General features: G+C 49.6%; 1 protein-coding gene across 1 annotated transcript; it reads right to left on the bottom strand.

The window, feature by feature from the left end:
* Positions 1 to 7: 7 nt before the first annotated feature.
* On the bottom strand, positions 8 to 20,045 carry PRPF8 (pre-mRNA processing factor 8). The gene is made up of 43 exons (XM_063342558.1): positions 19,930 to 20,045; positions 19,700 to 19,809; positions 19,453 to 19,621; positions 18,603 to 18,767; positions 18,290 to 18,508; positions 17,494 to 17,706; positions 17,090 to 17,215; positions 16,907 to 17,012; positions 16,189 to 16,379; positions 15,904 to 16,023; positions 15,636 to 15,825; positions 15,334 to 15,453; positions 14,892 to 15,026; positions 14,652 to 14,781; positions 14,073 to 14,269; positions 13,768 to 13,974; positions 13,515 to 13,678; positions 13,018 to 13,144; positions 12,705 to 12,897; positions 12,167 to 12,354; positions 11,714 to 11,952; positions 11,035 to 11,181; positions 10,584 to 10,794; positions 10,165 to 10,281; positions 9,831 to 10,078; positions 9,459 to 9,638; positions 8,839 to 8,974; positions 8,090 to 8,259; positions 7,643 to 7,772; positions 7,316 to 7,462; positions 6,911 to 7,071; positions 6,045 to 6,236; positions 5,289 to 5,526; positions 4,939 to 5,067; positions 4,233 to 4,346; positions 3,918 to 4,091; positions 3,470 to 3,663; positions 2,900 to 3,139; positions 2,664 to 2,805; positions 2,171 to 2,311; positions 1,783 to 1,922; positions 1,461 to 1,663; positions 8 to 304 (listed from the first exon to the last, which is right to left on the bottom strand). Exons 2-43 carry the CDS (start codon positions 19,797 to 19,799, stop codon positions 150 to 152), a joined length of 7,008 nt encoding a protein of 2,335 aa, XP_063198628.1. The 5' UTR covers positions 19,800 to 19,809; positions 19,930 to 20,045; the 3' UTR covers positions 8 to 149.
* Positions 20,046 to 20,249: the final 204 nt, after the last annotated feature.

Below are 20,249 nucleotides of genomic sequence, written 5' to 3'. Positions count from 1 at the left end.
GCAACGCTCCCGTTCGTACAAAATTTATTGAGCGACTGGATGGGGTACAACAACCGGGGACGCGGGGGGCTACGCGGGGGCGAGAGGCGGCGGGGGCGACACGGGCTGTTGAATATCAACAGTACTAAGAGTGGGGGGCGAGGGCAGGACTAGGCGTAGAGGTCCTCCCGGTCGGCGGAGTAGACCTCCCCCTCCTGCAGCAGGGCGAAGTTGAGGAAGTGAGAAGGGCGATGGACCTCGTGGTAGAACTCCTTGGGGTTGGCGAGCTGCAGCTCGTACTTCATGTTGGGGTCGTGGCGAACACCTGGAAGAGAGAGGCCATCATCACCCACCTGAAAGACGCTCCTGCCATTGATGAGGAGCCTAATGAAGCCCTCTACCCTTAGGAGACCATGCCAGAAGAGAGAGTGCTAAACCCACAGTGCAACACGAGCTGGCCAAGCACACCCTGGGCTGCAGCCCCAGCAGGGCGAGGTGGGGGGGATGCTGCCCCTCTGCTCCACCCTGGGGAGACGCCCCTGCAGTGCTGCCTCCAGCTGCTGGAGCGGGGCCAGAGGAGGCCACGAAGATGATCCGAGGGCTGGAGCCCCTCTGCTGGGAGGACAGGCTGAGAGAGCTGGGGGGGTTCAGCCTGGAGAAGGCTCCGGGGAGACCTTCCAGCCCCTTCCAGTCCCTAAAGGGGCTCCAGGAAAGCTGGGGAGGGACTCTGGAGCAGGGAGGGGAGCCATAGGACAAGGGGGAAGGGTTTTAAAATGAAAGAGGATAGATTTAGATTAGGTACCAGGAAGAAATTATTGACTCTGAGGGTGGTGAGCCCCTGGCCCAGGTTGCCCAGAGAAGCTGTGGCTGCCCCATCCCTGGAGGGGTTCAAGGCCAGGTTGGACGGGGCTTGGAGCAACCTGGGCTGGTGGGAGGTGTCCCTGCCCAGGGCAGGGGGATTGGAAGGAGATGATCTTTAAGGTCCTTCCAACCCGAACCATTCTGTAAAAATCGTCACCCTTTAGGGTCCTCCCCCTAGAGATTTACAGAGCAATGCCCCCATAGTCGCCTTCTGCTAGTCGTGTTTCGTCTGCCACTCTCCTCCCATCTACAGCTGTCTGTGGTTCATCCCTAGTGGGCACAGCTTTTCTCTTGCATTTTCCATTATCATCTCTTCTGCCTGACAGGGATTAATTATTCAGTGGCAATACACCAGACACTACAATCCAGACAGACAAGACGTCTATTTCTCCCCTCTATCAGAGTTTGCTGTCTTGCCACCAAAAAAATCATTAAGAACCGACATCCCAGTGCTGGTACCAAGGAACGGTCAGACCACAATTCTGGTATCCCTGCCCGCACTCCGAGGAAGATCAAGCTTCAGAACGGGTATGGAACACTTTCCTGAGGAGCCACTTCCTTCTCCTCCCCAGTCTCTTCACCTTGCCTCCCCCTCCTCTCCCTTTCCCAGGGCAGCTCACCCATGAAGTTGTAGTTCCAGGACCCTTGTGCTGGGACCATGAAGAAGCCGAGGAAGCGATCCGACAGCAGCATCTGCACCCTCTCGTAATGGGACGGCAGGTAGCCCTTGGGGTTGTTCCCTTTGTCCGTGTTCTGCCTGCCCCACTCGTAGCCGCTCGGGGTCAGCTTGTAGGCTGTCAGTGTGCAGGAGCCCGGTGTAAAGCTGAAATGAAGGAGAAATGGGGCAAGTCAGACTGATCTGGGGCACAGGAGGGAAACCAGAAACGAGCAAACGCTCCCCTTCTGCCAGAGGGGGCACACAGAGGCCTCCCTGCCTCTCACCTGCAGGTGATGATGATAGTCTTCTCCCCATCCCAAGAGGGGTTGTCAGCCATGACCTTGGCATGGGTGGTGACATCCTGTGGCGAGAGCTGAGGGGACTCGTTTGGTTGGGTGTGAATCCACCCCAGAGGTTCCATTTCCTGACAAAAAGAGAGTGTTTTAGAGAGAAATTAAAGCCCATTAAAACAAGACTGCTTCAAGCATGGGAAAAAGCACCCAGGGACCCTTTCACCTGATCCTGAATCAGGGGGGCTTCAGCCTCAGCCCTGAAGTCCCACATCTACAGCAGAACAAGGGAAGCTGCCCCACCACCTTAGGTCCCCGCTACTGGAGACTGTGATCTTCCACCCCATCTTCCACCCACACCGGGAGCAGACGCTCAACTCACCTTGAGATATTCATGCTGCGGCAGCTGCCCCGGGAGATGCACAGTCTGGTGTGTTCCCCACTGGGGCACCATCACAATGCACCGGATCTCCTTCACCTGGGGGTTATCGGGAGGGCTCACTCCATACAGGTAACCTGCGATCTAGGAACACAGACACCAGCCTCAGAAGCCCAGAAGAGACCTTCCTGTAACCATGTGAGAGCGGGTGGGCCCTGCCCTTAGCTCATAAGGAGAGTATCTCTTGTCCGGCAGGTTCTCACTAGAGAAGAACATCGTAGTTTTGTTCAGTGCTGAGTCTCCCCCCAAGTCTGGACCGCAAGGAGCCATCAGGACCTGGCCAGAACTCGCGTGCTCAGCCGTATTGCCAGTGTCTGTCTTGAGCACAGAGGGCTTCACAAGTTCCAGCCTTTGCCACTAGATCTTGACCGCTCAGGACTGGTGTGTGCCCCAGCAGCGTGGGCTACGGCTGTTGACGCCCTCGTTGCACACTCACCTGGGCCCGCAGATCCGAGATGCAGATGAATTTCTTCAACACGTTCTTGGGAAGAATGTACGTGTAGCCTGTTTCCTTTATATCGTCTGATGAAACATAAATATGGTTTGTTCGCAGGTGGAGGTTGGCAGCAGAAATCGCTCTGTGAAGAGGAGACAACCATTAGAGGGTGCACAGATCCCTCCGGGAGTACTCGGACCTTCCTCCCTGCACAACTGCCCTGCCTGCTTTCCTACCTGACTCGCCACTCAGTCTTGGAGGAGAAGGTCTGGGTTTCGTAGTTGCTGGTTGTAGAGGTGATGATTTCATCCCCGTGTTTGTTAACAGTGCGGGTCTGCGTGGCCGTCAGCTGTGACTGTTCCTTGGTTTGCTTCTCAATTTCTGCTATCTGCTGTCTCTGCTGAGAGGGGGCAGAGATCTCCATGCCCAGGATGATGTCTCGGATCTCTGACTGTGTCAGGGATGCAACGTTCACACTGAAAGAGAAAATCCACCCAAGTCAGGCATTTCAAAATACATTCTGGAGCCTTCTCACCAAGAAAGCTCAAAACATCCACTCAGGGCGCTGTGAAAAATGAAACCACAACTTTTTAGACAAGAGGAGGGACCAAATCACATGATGCACAGATCAAAAAAGGTTTGGTGCAGACATTTTTATCTGCCTTACTAGAAAGCAATTAGTAATAATAACCAGCTTCCCTACAAAGCTGACAGTTCATGCCAAAGGCCCTTGAAAGTCATCTACTCTCCACAAGAGAGTGGTGGCCGCACAGCAGGAAGGAAAGGCTGGCAGGATTATTGCTTACTTGTTCTTCTTGCCATAGTCAGCGAGGATGAGATCCTTCAGCTGCACCTCCACCTTGATCCACTCCTCATCTGTCAGGGTTGGCCAGATGTGGTGAGGCTCCGTTATGGTTGTCTTATCTGGTTTCAGAATGACTTTGGCTCGATCGTTATTCACATGTAGTGCCCGGAGAATCAGAATCAGACGAGAGAATGCCTTGGAGAAGGAAAAAAGATGCAGTTAGTCCGAAAGAAGGAAACCAAATATACAAGGCCCTAGTAGAGCACTCCTCTGTCTGGGCACACTGACAATGCATGGGAAGTGCCAGTGGAATCCATATGAAGGAAAATCCAGGCAGACCCAGACCAAAGCGCTCCCAAGGAACAAATTGGGAGGGATTTCTGAAGCCTTGGCTCCTGCTTCATTTAACAATGGCAAAGCAAAACGCAGACTGGGCACACTGTGCTTACCGTGTAGGAAGAGATGGTCTTCAGCCAGTCATCATAGAGATTGAAGAGAACCATCTGGGGTTCAGTAGCCTTCAGGATGAGATCACCAAACTTCTCCACTTTCAGACAGGCCTGGAAGGGCAGCTGCAACTCTGAGCCTTTGATCACAATATTGGGGAAATCCAGCAAGTGTACCTGGAGTTTATCAAGAAGAGGAATTAGCTCACAACTACTGCACGACATCAGCCCAGATAAAGTCCTCCACAGGAACACGGGACTGTTCTGCAATCTCCCAAAGATTTTACAACGCCCCCGCAGCAGAATCTGCACTGGTACCTCAAGTGGGTCCAACATGCCCTTCCGCGTCACTATGATCTGCTTAGGCTGCTCCTCCACAGGAAGAGATCGAATCAAGGCAGCCACTTCTTCAGCAGTCTTCCACTTGGCCAGCTACAGAAAGACAGCGGGGTTAGAGAAAAATCTCTCTGCTGACAGCACCGTCTCCATGCGTGTGGGAATTAGAGACTCAAACCAAATTCTAAAAATACGACTGGAATTTATGGCTTGTTCCAGATCAGTGACAAGGCCCAGCATTTCCTTCTTACTGATCACAGAGGGCAGTTCCCATTCCTGGAGTTCAGTTACTCCTGACTGGCTCAGAAAAAATAGCTGGCTACACCGCCTCCCTGGCTTTGCCACCTGAGAGCCTTCCCACTGCACTGGATGTACGGCCAAGTGCAACGTGATTTGGTGTTAACAGCGAGCACCGCACCGTTTCTCAAGTCCCGCTTGAAGAGGTAAGCTCCATACACCGCAGAGCCTCAAAAACCATGCAACATCAACGCTCACACAATCTTACTTTTACATCCCATGCTAACGCTTGCCTGAGCGTAGCTTACACGGGAAAATTGGAGTTTTAAACTTGTCGAGAGGCGGGAAACTGAAGACCCTCATGATATCTTCCGCTCAAGTGAGGATCCGAAGCAGCTGGAGCCCACCCCCAGCTGACAGCCCGAAGCACAGCAGGCAGCCAGGCCCCTACCTGTCCTAGACGCTTCTGTCCCGCCCACACAGACGTGTGGATGATCTTCAGGAAAAGCTGTCCTGTTCTGGGATTGAAGATGAAAATGGCTCCATTGATGGGTTTTGTGGTCAAATTCCCTTCAAAAGTCTGAGAAAACAAGCAAAAGTGAAAAGTACATGAGATGAATGCAGCCCGTCCACACACAGCTGACTCGCTGGGTGCTTTGAGCAGGAACTGTACCAGAAACTTACGACCTCCTCTGTGCACACTACAAAAATGTGGGCCCATGTCGATCCCTAGTTTTCCATCACACATGCCTTCACAACCACAGGACACGTACAGTCCCTATCCTTTCCCCCTGGCCTCACCTTGTGAATGGTCACTCTGTAGACATTGGTGTCATCCACAAACCAGATGATTTGGTTGGAGAAGAGCTCGCCGTAGTTCTGGGAGGAAAGGTATGGTTCTGTGGGCTCAGACGAGTACAGCTGCAACCCCTTGCGGATTCGTTCTCTCAACACATACAGCGCAGGATTTGCTTTCATGATTTTGGCCATAGCCTGCTGGATCAGAGGTTTGCTCCCAGGAAACCAGTTCCCATAAGCACTGCAGAGGAGAACAAACAGAAGACCTAGTTGTTGCCATCAGCTCTGAGATGAAGAGACAACAGCTACGCACGCACAAGTCTTCCTATGGCTCTTCCCTCCTCTCAGTGGGAAGCCACAGCACTCCCCAAAAAGCTGCATTTTCTCTAACAAGCACACTGGAGCGGAGGCCTGCTTGCTGGCACTTTCCCCCTAGTTTTCTAGCGAAGAACAGTTGTCCCCACTTATAGAGGCCCTTCAAACAAAGCCTGTCCTTTAGCTCCAAGAAGAGTTGGACAGAAATCTCCTAAGAAAACAAATGATTAGTGAGCCGGGAGAATGGAACCATTATTATTGAAGGAGCAGACATCAGGCGACCTGAAAGGACTGCCTAGATGCCCTGTCCCATTCCCTGCATACCGCTCGCTTCTGCCTTCTCGCCTCATCCTCCTGCCTAGAACACAACCCAGTCTGGAAACGCACTAAGACACAGCCACGAAATGCCAATCACAGATAAAATACCGAAGGTGCAGATCTCACCTGTGCAAGTTATAGGCCAGATCAATGGCAATGAGCACACCAGTAGGAGACGGATAGATACTCATGTTGTCGGTAGTATAGTCCAGGAACTTGGCTCTTGCATAGCGCTCGATATCATGGGAATCGTAATCTCCCCAGCGCAGCTGGATATCTATCCAGTACTTCTGAGTGGTGGTGCTGTCCATCACATCTCTGAGGAGAAAGCAAGCCAGAACAATTTAATCCTGTGCAAAACTCTCCTGCAGTTGCTGCGTGTCTTTGACAGAGAGTAACTGCCACCAAGCACGAACACTGAAGCCAGCTACTATCTGCATACTATCCTGAAAAGGGACTCTACTGCTCTCTTCATACAGCAGCTGAACACAGAGGCTGTTAAGAAAAACCCTCAGCCAACGGGGTTCAGCTGCAGGTTTAAACAAAACAGCACGGTCACTCCTCTACTGTGTAGTCACGAGGGTAATCTCCTCCGGGGATTGTCTGGTGGAGATTCGGTCAAACTGAACACAGCACAGGTGCAGACAGTGTCCAATTCCCTCCAGATTCTGGCCCTAGGGCAGCCCAGTTTTGTGGGTTTTTCTGAAGAACCCTTCAGAGCTTCTGAGCCCTGGCTCAGGGGAAAGATCAACTGGAGGAGAGAACAGCAGCAAAGACAGTCTTCGTACTTTGCAGAAGGTAGTGCTAGGAGATGCTGCAACCATCTACCCAAACGAGCCCTGCACTTTGCCAGGCACAACTGTGTCCTCCTGTGTCTCCAAAAAAAAAAACCAACCCCGGCTGCCCAAGAGATACAGGCTTTGGTTCAGGATGACTGGCTCAGCAGCTCTGCTCTGCAGCAAGATCAAGGAGCAGGAAAGGGAAACACTCACTTGGAATCTGCAAGCAATGATGGACGTGACACATTCCACTTATAGGAAGCAAAAAGAAGGATATCTGCACACGAGGAATTCATCTTGTATGACTTCCTGGGATGGATCGTCTCTTTCTGCACTGTCTCAATCTCCAGAGCATCCAGCTCTTGATCAAATACCTGGGGAGAAGGCAGTCAAAGCTGAGTTGTGTTCCAGCAACACAAGTTAAAGAATCTATCTCAACACAGAGCTAAAAGAGGCACCCAAGAAAATCCCGTTTCCTCTCCTTCCCTGTCAGATTGCTGAAGAAGCGGAGCCCTGCTACAATCCCCGGGACAATCTCTGTTGCTAGCAGGAGGCTGGTGGTACACAAGGAGCATGTGTGCATTGCACAGAAAGAAATGGAGTCAACACACTGCTCACCTGACACAGATCCATTACAATGCTCTCATGGATCTTTTGCCACAAGTGAGCTCGGAAAATCTGAATGAGAGAAATCTTCAGCGTGGGGATCTTGCCGTGCATAAAGATGCCTGTCAAATCCAGCTGCACCTGAAACCCAACGTATACCTGCAAAGGAAAAGGAGCTGTGAGAACATGCAACAGCACAACTGGTGAAGTCTGGAAAGCAGAAGAGCTACTGCTAAGAAGTTAGTTCATCTGTAAGAGACGTTCTGAAAGAATTAGTTAGATCAATTCGCTGCTCTCAATTAGTGCGAGTTTCTACAGATAAAAATTCCAGGTACTTACGTTGGCTCTGTTAATGGTAGGAGACCACCACAGGGTGAATCTTCTGTTTGGAATTTGGTTCAAACCCGACCTCTGGGCATTTGTCAGCTTCTTCCACTTCATGGACTCCTCAAAGCCGCTGGCCTTCTCCCTAGAAAGGGCAATCAATTGCATTAAGATGTCCTTCATCTCCGCTGACTGCCACGTGCCACGTATAATAGAGGCAGGGAACACACACACCAGGAGCGGGGAAGATCGTTTCATGCAAAGACATTTCCATGGGTTTGTATGCTGAAGTTCAGTGACAGCCCAATCCCAGGTGCCCTCACAACTGAACTATACAGCGTGCTCAAGGACTGAAAAATGGAAAAGGCTCAACAGAACCAGTACAGCTTGAGCCGAGGACTCTTCCTGGTGCACCACTAAGCTCCAGTTTGCAAGGCAAGGCCACATCAAGGTTTCTCTTACCAGAAGAGACCCTCCCACGTGGGGAAGTAAGTGCCCTTGAAGAGAGTGTGTTCCAGGATCCCTTCCACTCCGCCAAGTGCCTGGATCATATCTGTGCGGTAGTTGTTCAGGTTCCAGAGTTTCCCATCGTGGCGCTGATGTGTCCACCAGAACGGGTTCTGTTTCAGGACCTAGAGACAACAGTTCACTAGTGAGCAGCTTTGTATTCAGATCGTTTAACCTGGCTACACTTATTTTAGGAACCAAGATGATGATGATGACATCAGCTAAGTAAAAAGCCTCATTCCCTCAGTCCTGGAGGACACAGCTCATCTACAACATGAGTTTAGTCAGTACTACTATACAACTCAGACTAGAATTCTAAGATGAAGTTTTTATCTTTCAGGGACTGACCTTCTCCAAAGACACCATCAGAGGCTTTAAATAATAAACTTTTCCTTTGTTATTAAAACTTAAGATTTTGGAATGTTTGTTTTGGGATCTTTTTTTCCCCTCTTCAGAACGGATTTCTTAATAATCAGTTGCACTAAGCATGGCGTTCCCAAAGACACTCCAATCTACTGAAATGCTTCAAAAGTGGCTACATACAGATTTTGGAGCATTTGGTTCTCAGCAGCCTCTACTAGTCCCAACACACGGCTTTAAGTCCTTCTTACAGCAGACAGACAAGGCAGTGCACCCACAATAATGCAAGGTGAAAGGACATTGTCTGAACCTCACGCTCAGCCAGAGAAATTCCCAGTCAATACCTGATACTGTTTGAAGTCAGTCCTGACTCTCCATCCTTTATCATAAGCCAGGGTATGTCGGTCCTTCTGGAAAAGGGTGTTAATACGAGGAATTCCCCTGTCCCATGAGTCCTCCAGATCCTCCAGAGTCAGACGCCTGAAGAAAAAAAATCCCCACACTTTGTTACCTCTCAACTTTAGAGCAATGCATTAATGAGTATTTCAGGTGATCAAATCACAGAAATAATACAGACCTCAGGGCTCTGGCATGAGATGTTCTAAAATGCCAAGCACTCAGAGGCTCGGCAAAGTGTCTATAGCCATCACTATGAACACGCTGATGTCAAACCGCCAAAAGGAAAAGTCTGCCCTTGTAAGTGCGCAGAACTAACTGCAAATGGGTCTGATGTCAGCTTTTCCTGGCACCACCTGGCATACCATTTCCCTCAAACCGTGCCACGGGCGTAGTATCTGCTTGCAGAGCCCGCACCTCCTCCAGAGGTAAGACAGCAGCTCTGCGGGTGGCCTGTAGCATGGATCATGGGCCCACCAAGGTCTCCAGAACCCTGAGACAGCGCGACGCTTCCCCCCCACTGCCTATCCCCACACACAGAGAGATCTGACTGCACGCAGAAACACACCTGTTCTGGGCTATGGCCTCTTGTCGCTTGAGGGCATACTCTGCCCACACTCTCTGAGAGTCAATAAATTCACTCTCCCATGGCTGGATGTAACGATACAAATTTGGGATGAGCTGGTCCTCCTCGTGACTCATTCCTGAGCGGAAGTGAGTGATGCCAACATCTGTCTGCTTGGACCACCTGCAGCAAAGAGGCACAAGAGTGAAGTAGGAGCGACAGGAATTCACGGGTCACACTGCCACGACCTACCGTAAAGGCAACATATCTCTACAGCAAGGCATGGTTTAGCATTCTCGCGTATTTTTATGGGAAAGAGTGTCTAAGAAAACACCCAACTCATGTAGGCATTTAGGACAGAGCAGCACAACTCACCTCAGGTCAGACTGCGGGATGAGAACGTGGCCCATGGAGAGCATGCCCAGCCCTCCCAGCTCTTTAGGGGTGTAAAACACCACCGGTGGAAAACGGCTGGGCATTTTGGAATTCAGACCAATTTTGATTCGAGTCTGGATTTTATTTTCACACTTCACCAGCAAATCAAGCAACTCCTGAGTATTTACAACAGCTTCCCGGAAATATGTCATCAAGCCGATCAGAGCTGTATTCCATTTATTGACAATCTAGAAAAGAAAGCAAAGGATCAGTTCTCAGCCTGTTCTCCAAGCATCTGCAGAAAGCTCTGGCACATATCTTCCTCCCACCTTACCTTAGTGAAGGTTGTAGAGCCAGATGCCATGAGGATTTGCCTCACTCTGTTATGAAATCTCTGCATAGACTCATCATCCACACGCAGGAAGCACTGAGCTGTGCGCTCCTTGGTGACCTACAAGAGCAGAGGGACATCATTTCCCTCCTGGGAGCCCTCTCTCCAACGCAGGGCAATAAGGCGAGCTCTTGACATCAGGCATTTATGAAACACGGGGAGAGAAGCGGCTGAACAGCACCCTCTACAGTTTCAGGTCCCGGCTCATCCCCAGACAAGGATTTCCCACCCCTCTTAGGAAGGAAAGTTCATGCACAGTTCATTTTAACTACCTGTTAGTGGTCCCAGCAGGTACAAACCCTGCTTTGATGCCAGGTACAGGCCAAGAAGGGATTGTCCACCCTGTCAAACCCTCACCCTACCTCATTCTGCAAGTTCCAGACACCATCCTTGTGGGTGAACTCCTCATAGCTGGTGCGGCACTTGGGCAAGATGCGGCACTCAAAACCACACATGTTAAACAGCAAATTGGGGTTATCCTTGCTGTAAACGGATACGAAGCTATTCTCCCACTGCACTGTGGTGACTGATCGAGGCAAGCGGTTCTTGATATCCCAGAATACAGCACGACCACTGAAAAACAAGATGTGCACAGTGACAGGCTGTCTGTTACTGAAGGGAAACAGAAACCGGGCAAATTCTCAGTGCTTTTCTAGCACCATCGTCTCTCACACCCATCACTCACCGTCAAGAATTACAATACAGACCCCTCACCTCTTCTTACTGAGCATCTGCCTATCAATCTCCAACAATTTATTACAATTAATTTTCCCACTCTCCCGCCACTTTTCTTCCCCAGGTTGTAGCACTTACAGGTTCACATCGTGTTTCATGAGGCGCATCCGAGCATCCCGGGGCCAGCACTTCTTGTTGTTGTAGCCTACAATGTTCTCGTTGTTGGGATCTGGATGCTCTGTCAGGTACCGCTGAATCAAGTCTCTTGCCTCATCTGCTGTAAACCTGGAAATGCACAGAACGGGATCTGGAGTTACACGACCAGCTTCTCAGAACACCGATCTGCCCAAACAGATAATGACTTGCTTATAGATAGCTGTTCGCCATAGCATATGTGAAGGTAACTATCCAATTTCTGTATCCTCCCACTGAAGGGGGCTTCAGTTTCATTAGCGCAGAGCAACCCATGACTGTTTGGGTTATCTTTCCATGGACAGACAGGAAATTTTATGTCCTCTTGCTAGAAAGCCATAAAAAGGCTTATTTTGCCAGTGGAAAATCTGTAACAATTTAACTTTTCACGCTGTTGCTTTTCTACTAGTCCAGTGAAGCTGTAGAAAAGCTAACTGAGAAAGCAAGAGGCATATGGACACCCAGTTGTTCTAGGAAGTCTGTTAATTCAAGTATTCCCGATATTTCTTAGCAAAGGGAACAAAAGCCTGGAACAGGAGCATACTAATTCCCACTTTCACAGCATCTGCTGCAAGATGCCAGAACAAAAGTCCAGCTGAGGAAAGCAGGGCCCCAGAGCTCTCACCTGAAGAAGATGTGAATACGGTCGATGTATCTGCAGAAGAGGCGAATGGGATGGGCCACCTCAGTGGCAATGTCTTGGAAGCTGAGGAAGTCATTCGGCATCTGGGGAGGCCCAGCCATTTCACTGGCGCGGTGCAGACCCAGCACCAGCAGGTCCATCACAAGCCCATAATACTGGACAATGAAGGAAGCAAACTGCAGCCCGCGAATAATGCCATAGGAGTTTGTGTGGTTCATGTCCTGAGGAAACAAAGGGGAACTGTGAGAACCTGACTGTCACAATACACCAGAGGCCTTTTACCTGAGCAGTTGGTCTTTCGCAGGACCCAAAAGGGTTTTCTTACTCCCTCATCACTTCTTTCTCTGGCAAGTCTTGTGTCCCCTCCTCCCCCATGGGCCCCAAACCTCTCCACCTTACAGTCCACACACCCCCTTTCCTGACAGCAATCATCACCTTGTAGTTGATGACCACGTTGTTCTTGGCTGTCATGTAGTCAGCGATGTTGTGATCAACAATAAGACGCAACAGCCTGTTGAGCAACGTCAGGTCGATCTTCTCATACATCTTCTCAAATCGAGATTCCAGCATCACATTGCATTCACCTTCACTTGTTTCCCAGACATCTTGCAGATTATTAATGCCTGAGGAGACAAACAAGCTTGCCACGTTACCTGCCACAATGCATTTCTCAGAGTGCAGAAGCACCCTTCTGGGCACAGGCATATTTCCCGTAATATCTGATTTTTTCAGCCTCTGGTCCTTCCAGTCTATCCAGAAACTGGAACAGAAATATGTAACCAACCACAAACGATACAGAAGTTCCCCTCCTCCAGTATATACATATATATTAACCTACAAAATACAGCCTCTTATTTTAACAACTATTGACTGCAAGTTGCAAATATGAAAACTCAGCTCCCAAGGGGACTTCTAGGAAGCAAGCTCCTGAGAAGAAAACTCATTTTTGTATGGAATACAAGACCCTACTAACCTTGGCACCACTTGTACACCAACAGTGGAGGAGGTTCGGTGTCAGCAGGTTTGATCCATGGAGGGAAAAGTCGTCGCTTATCAGCCTCATACCACAAGTACTGATCCAGATAAGCATCCGTGATTTTCTCCAAGGGCTCAACATCATAAACGGGAACCAAGTGGCTGTAGAGATCCATGAACTCAATACCCACCTAAAAAAGAAGAGGCAAAACCGAGGCTTATAGTTGACGAGAACACCAAGACTTAGCACCATTTAGCTCCTGAATGCAGCATAACTTTTAGCATTGCCTGGCTTTCACCGGGACGCTTACCTCCTTGAAGGCTCTCTGAGTTAAAAGGTGTCGTTTGATTCTGGACAGAGCTTCATGAGGATTATCATAAGCCTGTTCAATCAAGCCCAACTCCTCTCTCTGCGACTGATTCAGGCGAGATTTCACACTGAAAATGAGAAAGAACAGCTCACGCACCCAAGCATGAACAAACCAATGGCCACTGTATTAAACTGATGAAAGATACTGTTCAACCAAGCAGATCAAGACAAGATCCACAACTCCTCACAGTCCACATCCCCAAAATGCCCAATGACCCTTACAAGCATGGTAGTTTTTTTTTTGTCCCAAGTAGCAGAGTCCATGAAGAACCCCCAGGTGGCCTTGGCAGCACCACAACCCATAGCCGTTACCAGCCCATCAGGGTAAGTTTCACGGCATACTCAATTCCAGGAATAATGGATAACAAAATAGCTTCAGGAGCTTTTCCCAGTGCAGATGTCTGCTCCTTGGCACAACAGAGTCACTTCCCAGCTTACCTGTAAGCTTCCTTCAGCCTCTCCAGGGCTAATATGAGCAACTTGGTGTCATGCTTGTAGGACAGTGGGGGGAAGGGAATGGGTGAGAACCTCCTGCTTTCCAGCCAGTGCACTGTGGTTGTGTACACAGCAACAGCCTCTTCCGCGGTGATGTAAGGCCCATCCTGCAGAACCACACCACCAGCATTAGTCAGTGAAAGCTTCTCTATGAAAACAGCACCAATGTGGGCAACCTCAGGCAGGACAGAAGTACCTTCAAGTAATTATGCTGCCGTTCCTGCTCAGCTTTTAAGTAGAGTCTGGTAAGCCGGCCCAGATTCTTCTTACAGACAGTTTTGTCCACAGTGGCACCTCGACGGATCCGCTCCCTGTTGTAGTGAGCTGTATTTGTCCACCAGTCGGCTTTTGCCTTCACGTACCTCAGGATCATGTTCTCAATAGGAGTTGGCAGCCCCGGCACCTGGGTAGGGACAATAATGCGAGGGAAGCAGGAGTGAGAAGAGCAGTTCTACTTGGGAGATGTTAAAATTGAACCGAAAGGCCAAGCGAGACACTTACCTTCCAGGGGATATTGGCCTTCCAGCACCGCCAGGCCTCGCTCAGATGCTGCAGGATGGTTCTGGCTTTGTTCTGTTTGATTCCTTCTGGCATCATATCCAGAATGTCATGCATAACGGCTGCCCTCAGCTCCAGGTCAAAGTGAGACTCCACACGCTGCTTCGTGACAGTTTTTGCTACACCCTTTGAGTGACGGCCTGGAAAACGCAAAGTACTTCAGCAGTTCTGACATTATGGGGCAGTACTCCTCTTTCTTCCTAATACGGGAGTGCACAGAGGTGCAGGATGCCTGAAAAAATTACTCTGCCACAACATCACCGATGAGTCTGGAGCAGATGATTAGGAGGCTGTGAACCCCACAGTGCTATGGAATGGGGAATCCCACGTCCGTTTGGCACCTACCCCGGGGGCACTAGTCTTGTAAAAGCTCTAAGATGGTCAACAGCTCTTGGGACTGATATGGAGCATGGGTACAGACCACCACTTGGAACAGAAAACTGGAGTTCAAGCTGGCAAGGAAACAGTATTAATCTTTACCACACACTCCTCGCATCTCCAAGATTTACACAGTGTGCTGACCTTCAAACTGCCTGGCCAGCAGATTCCCCAGCCAGCGTTCCAGCAGTGGCGTGATGCCTCTCATGAAGAACAGCCATACTCTCCAGCCTGGAGCCCAGAAGCCACAGCCAGGACCTTTGCCCACAGGCCCCTGGAAGAAGAGAGACATGGTAAGAGCAGGTCACTTATTGACACTCCAGAATCCCTCCCTTGTTGCTCAGTTTACATCAGGTCACCATCACGTGGAAAGGTGGAACTTACTGTATTAAACCTGTAGTAAATTAGGTGTTTCAGGTCCTTGCACATACGAATCTGCCTCATCAGTTTGTACTTGTACCGGTACATTCCTGTCAGCTGACCCACATGGGCAAAGATGTACTGCAAGCCATCTGCCAACTGAAACACAGAAAGCGCAGTCAGAGATAACAATGAACAGAACGTACATTGCCTCAAGCGGCCAGGTTTATTTTACAGCCAGGAGCAGCGTATTAGGCCATACAAAGCTCCTAACACCGACTCATGCAATGATCAATTCTTATAAACTAGGGTAAAAGCAGAATTTCATGCAATGCTGCATGCTTTCATTGTTCCCCCTCTTCTCTGTCACACTGCAACATTCAGTTATTTTGTGCATCCTATCTAAGCCTGCCCAGATATTCCACCCCTCCTCTCAAAAAAAAAAAAATAATAAAAATGAGTCTACCTGAAATGCATCCACATTTCCAAGTCTGTATTGGACATGGCTGTCCACCACCAACTTAGTCAGCCGCAGAACCTCTCGACACAGATGGAAAGCATTACCGAAACGAGATTTTTTCCTTTCCTGGAAGAGACAAAAATCCAGGATTTATGTAACAACATTATATAAGAGTGAAACAGCTCTCCAATTTGGTCAGTCTGTACAACAACTGAACAGTTGAGGCACTGTGGTCTCTTACCACGCTGGGTATTTAACAATCTTCAGCTAAACTGTACTCTTGAGTAAAACAGCACATGGACCAATACCTTAGTGGTGAGGGTCTTCACGGGCTTCAGGTTAAAGTTGTAATCCAAGTGAAGGTAGTTCAGATTCTTTCTGTGGATCAGCAAGTTCAGCATATTGTAGCCCTGGCGACACACCTGCAGGCCAACTTCCACCCAGTCCAGCTTTGTCGACTGGAAAAACTTTGTAGCCTTGAAGGAGCGGAACAGGTACCTGCAGACAGCAGGGAATACAATCAGCTGAAACCTCTACACAGATCAGCAGTTCACCATCAAACAGACCCCAACTTACCTCTTCTTCTGGGCCTTGGGGGGTCTGTGCTTGAGCGCATTCAGAACATAATATTTCAGTAGCTTCTGATAGGAGACTCGCACTTTCACTGGCTGGCCTGCTGGGCAGTGCTCACGATACCTAGGGATAAACCATATTTCAATTTTTCAAGTAACTCACATTCCTTACTCCAGAAACTCTCCTAAAATCTCGAGAAACAACAGGATGTCTTTACTTTATTGTCATTGTAACAAGATAATAATGTCACAATCACTAGAATACCCCTTCCCCCAGGAAAGAACTCACCAGTTCTTGACCAGTGGGATATCAAGAGCTCTCCGAGTCCTCCCAGACCTCAAGTTGAAGGGCCGTGGGGCCCAGAGCAGGGCAATGCCGTTGGCTGTGTTATCTGTGTAGAGCGGGGTATCCTTCAGGAAAGGTTCCACAAACTCTGGCAACTCAAACTCTTCATCATCATCAGGCAGCGGTTCCTGACTCTGAAATGCAAAAACATCCCACAACATCAGTTTCCTGGTTGCTTCAGCTCAGTTTTCAGACTTAACCAAGCAAAAATAATTTCTTTGCTCTCATGGTAGAAGCGTGAGAGCGTTGAGCATCAGAGAAACAAGCAGCACACTCTACAAGGTCCCAATGGGCCTGAGAACTAACTTTGGATACTAGACCCTGAGCTAGGTGTTACGGAGGTAACTCAAGGGAGATGTCAGCTCCATAATAGGCCAAGGGCAACCAAAAAAGATAAATAACCTATCAGAAGACTCTAAAATAACAGTTAATTATGTATTGGGCTTTACAGAGACCAGACGCGACAGCTTTGTGCAACCCCAGAAGTAGAAAAAGACTACAAATCACAACTGTGGTTTTTTTTTGTGAAAGGGCTATTTCTTTCTCCTGAAATACCCACGTGTGTGTGCCACTATCAGAAGCAAAGTTACAAACAAGATACCAAAGCCCCATCACCTCCACAAGTAGGGTTTATGACAGACTCTCTCGGACAGTGACTCACCTTGACAGAATGTCTGTGTGAAATGGGGTTGATCAGTGGATCGAAGTAAAAAGCTGGGAGATCAGGATCTTCTGTTTTAATGAAGACGACATTCGGAGTGTGGTACCTACAACACACCATGTGTATTAGAACATCCGGACAGCTTTCCCCTCCTCACCCTGCTCTTGAGGCTGCTGCACTTACCAGGTCAGATGGACATGGTGTGGCAGGTTATTGTACAGGTACGGGAAAGCAATTTTGTACTCTGTCCTAATCGGCTGCCTGATGATAATTTTGTTGATGTCGTTAAATTCATTCCAGTCTTCATCCCTCAAATAAGACAAAAAGAAAATATTATTTGAGCATTCAGGAGGACAGAAAGGCAAACATTTTTGTCTCAAGACGTGATATCAGTGCTTTTCCATTCACCCTCCCTTCACATTAACAACCATTCAGTGTCCAAAGCAGCGAGCACATCACAGATTTAATGCTAAAGAAAGTGAACACCCAGAAATTGCTCACCCAAGGCAGACACTTGATAACATGTTAACCTGCCCAGCCCTTTTCCCAGAAAACCACTTATCTTTCTTCGTAAAACCAACACTTACTGAAGATTGATGTCTCTCACAAGAGGCTCAAACTTGGGACCTCCAGGAATAGCCATGTTCAGCGCCTTGGAGGTGAAGAACGCTTTCAGGTCAAACAAATAGAAATAGTTGTCATCCACAAGGTCAGTGAGCAGCTGATTGGCCAGCCGGTACAGCGTGGACATCATCGGGAGAGTGAACTGCCAACGCTGGTACGTTGAACCGTTTACATACCTGAAAAAGAACAAAGCACAGACACTCACTAAGCAGCCAGAAGACAACCGGGCCTTTACAAAAGGACCAGAAATAGCGAAATACCTTTCACTGCCCATCGATTGCTGAAAATATTAAGGACAGCTAACACATGGGCCTCTCTAGACAGAAAGAAAGACTGCAGGACTGCTAAAGACCATTACGGATTACATCTACCCAGAAAATACTGACTGCTCCAGTTAATCTCTTCCTCCATATCCAAACTGATACATAACGTTAGTGCACTCTTAGCAAGTGTTAACTGAAATTCCAACTAGACAATCCAGGTTGTCATCTTTATGGCATGGTAACATCAGAGTTTTAGCAGTCAACTGGGCAGCAGCCCTCCTGGACAGCAACATCCCTCGCTGGATGCTGAAGACAAGAGCTATAGCCTTCCAACAATAAGGTTCTCCCCGCCCCATCCTTGAGGGAAGGTTTTTCTCTCCCCACCAACATCACACGCAGCCCAACATAACACAATCAAAGGCTATATATTGCTATGTATATGTAACTTATGTAGTGTATTTGTGTCCCCCCCTGCCCAGTGAATTGTGGCACATACTTCCTGTTGTCTTTCAGTGGCTGGTGGTCATAGAACCAGTCCAGCACGGGGGCATCCTCCTCTGGATCCAGCTCAAGCTGAATCGCTTCCAGGGGCTCCACATCCAGGATGTTATCAGCATAATCCAGAGGGGGTTCTTCATCATCGAACGGGGGGAATCTCATCCTCTTGAAGTGACGCCTATCCCTCTTCTCTCGCCTCATCATAATCCACATCGACCTGGCAGAAACCAGAGACCGTTAAACATCGTTTTTACGGTGGATGCACGAGTGTTTGCTCACAAGTTCCCACAAGGGCGAAGGAAGGCACTTACCCCCACTGAGCAATGTACACTGGCTCTATGACCCAGGGAATCTCATTCACAAAAGAGATGGCGCCTGTGATATGGTACAAGACTGGAACATCTCTGATTTGCTCCCAGGGCATGGGCATGTTCTCCAAGAGCTTCAGAACAGCATGAGGCATGTATTTCAAAGCACTACAATCAGAAATCAAGGAAAATCAGGGTTGGAAGGGATCTCAAGAAAATAGCCATCCATCTGCTCAATTACCTTTATGCCTTTCATTCCTGAAAACTACTAATCTAACCTGTTCATAAAGGCACCCAGTGACAAATTCACAAACCTCCTATTCTATCCTTGTGCTTCATGCACCAGACTACCAAGATGTTTTCTACTAATTTGGCTTCCAAGAGACTGTCACACGTTAAGAATGTTACAAATGAAAAACTTCAAATGAGCTTCTGGAGTTTTTACAGGTAGCAGTAAGGTAGTGCAATGGATCATGATCCACATGAGAGAGCTCTCTGAACCCAAACAGCAAAGAAGCACTCATGATGCATTTTAGTCTTGCAAAAAACATATGCTGACTACTTCATGCTCTTCCCCAACTCCTTCTAAGCTAAGGTGTTCTCCAGTGCAATACTTTTCCCAAAAATTCTGAACAACCTCCTTTACTTATCCTCTTGTGCATTGCTATCCTAGTGCAACTGGTTATCCCATCCTCTCCCAGCTATTATGCTGCTTCGCATGCCAAACTGACATAGCCCTTTGGCGAGGAGGCTCTCCCTCCAACGATCAACGAGAAGCTTTGACAGGGCAGCAGTGGAGGACTCAGCTCAGCTCCCCCTGTGTCACACAGCGAGGAGGGGGGCGCTCCCTTACCCCAGGTAGACGCGCTTGTCGTGACGGAACTTCCTATTGGTCATGTCTCCGTGGTCACGGATGATTTTCCGGACGTGCTCGGGGGGCATGTCCTCCTTCTGCGCGTCCACGAAGCCAAATTTCCTCTTCTCCGCATAGCGCTTGGCCTGCAGCTGCTGCCACTTGCGGGCTGCAGGGACAGAGAGGCGGCGGGGTCAGGCCCGGTCCCGCTGGGGAGGGTGGGGGTGCAGGGGCCGGCCCTACTCACCTTTCTCCTGCAGCTTCTCCTCAGACATGTAGTCGGGCAGCGGCGCCAGCGGGGTGGGCACCGGCGCGCAACCGCCGCGGTACGGGAAGACGGCGGCCATGGCGACGCACCTGCGGGAGGTGGAGAAGGGCTCAGGGAGGGGGCGGAGCCACCCCCGACCTCTGCCCCGCCATCCCCGGCGTCACCCCCCGCCCGCCCCCGGACCCCCATCGCCCCCCGTCCGCCCTCACCGGCTGCCGCGACACCCCGCGCTCCCCCACCACAATGGCGGCCCAGCGCCGTCACCACCGCGCCTCAGAGACCCGGATGTGGGCGGGGCGAGCAAGCGGGAGGGCTGTCCAATCAGCTTTCGGGCAGCCTCGGAGACAGCAGGCACAGCCCATCAGAACGCAGAGGAGGGGCAGGAGGCGGAAGAGGAAAGGAAGTTGTTCCTGGAGTACACTTCCGGCGGGGTCCTCGGCCTTCTCCGGTCCCGCCCTCCGCTGCTTTTGATTGGCGGAGAGAGGCAGCGGTGACCGCTCGGTGCCGGCTCTGATTGGACAAGGCCTGG

Source organism: Chroicocephalus ridibundus, chromosome 7 (genome assembly GCF_963924245.1).
Source record: "Chroicocephalus ridibundus chromosome 7, bChrRid1.1, whole genome shotgun sequence".
Classification (NCBI taxonomy): Eukaryota; Metazoa; Chordata; class Aves; order Charadriiformes; family Laridae; genus Chroicocephalus; species Chroicocephalus ridibundus.
The sequence above is the reverse complement of the archived record's forward strand: the minus strand, read 5'-3'. Positions and strand labels throughout refer to the sequence as shown.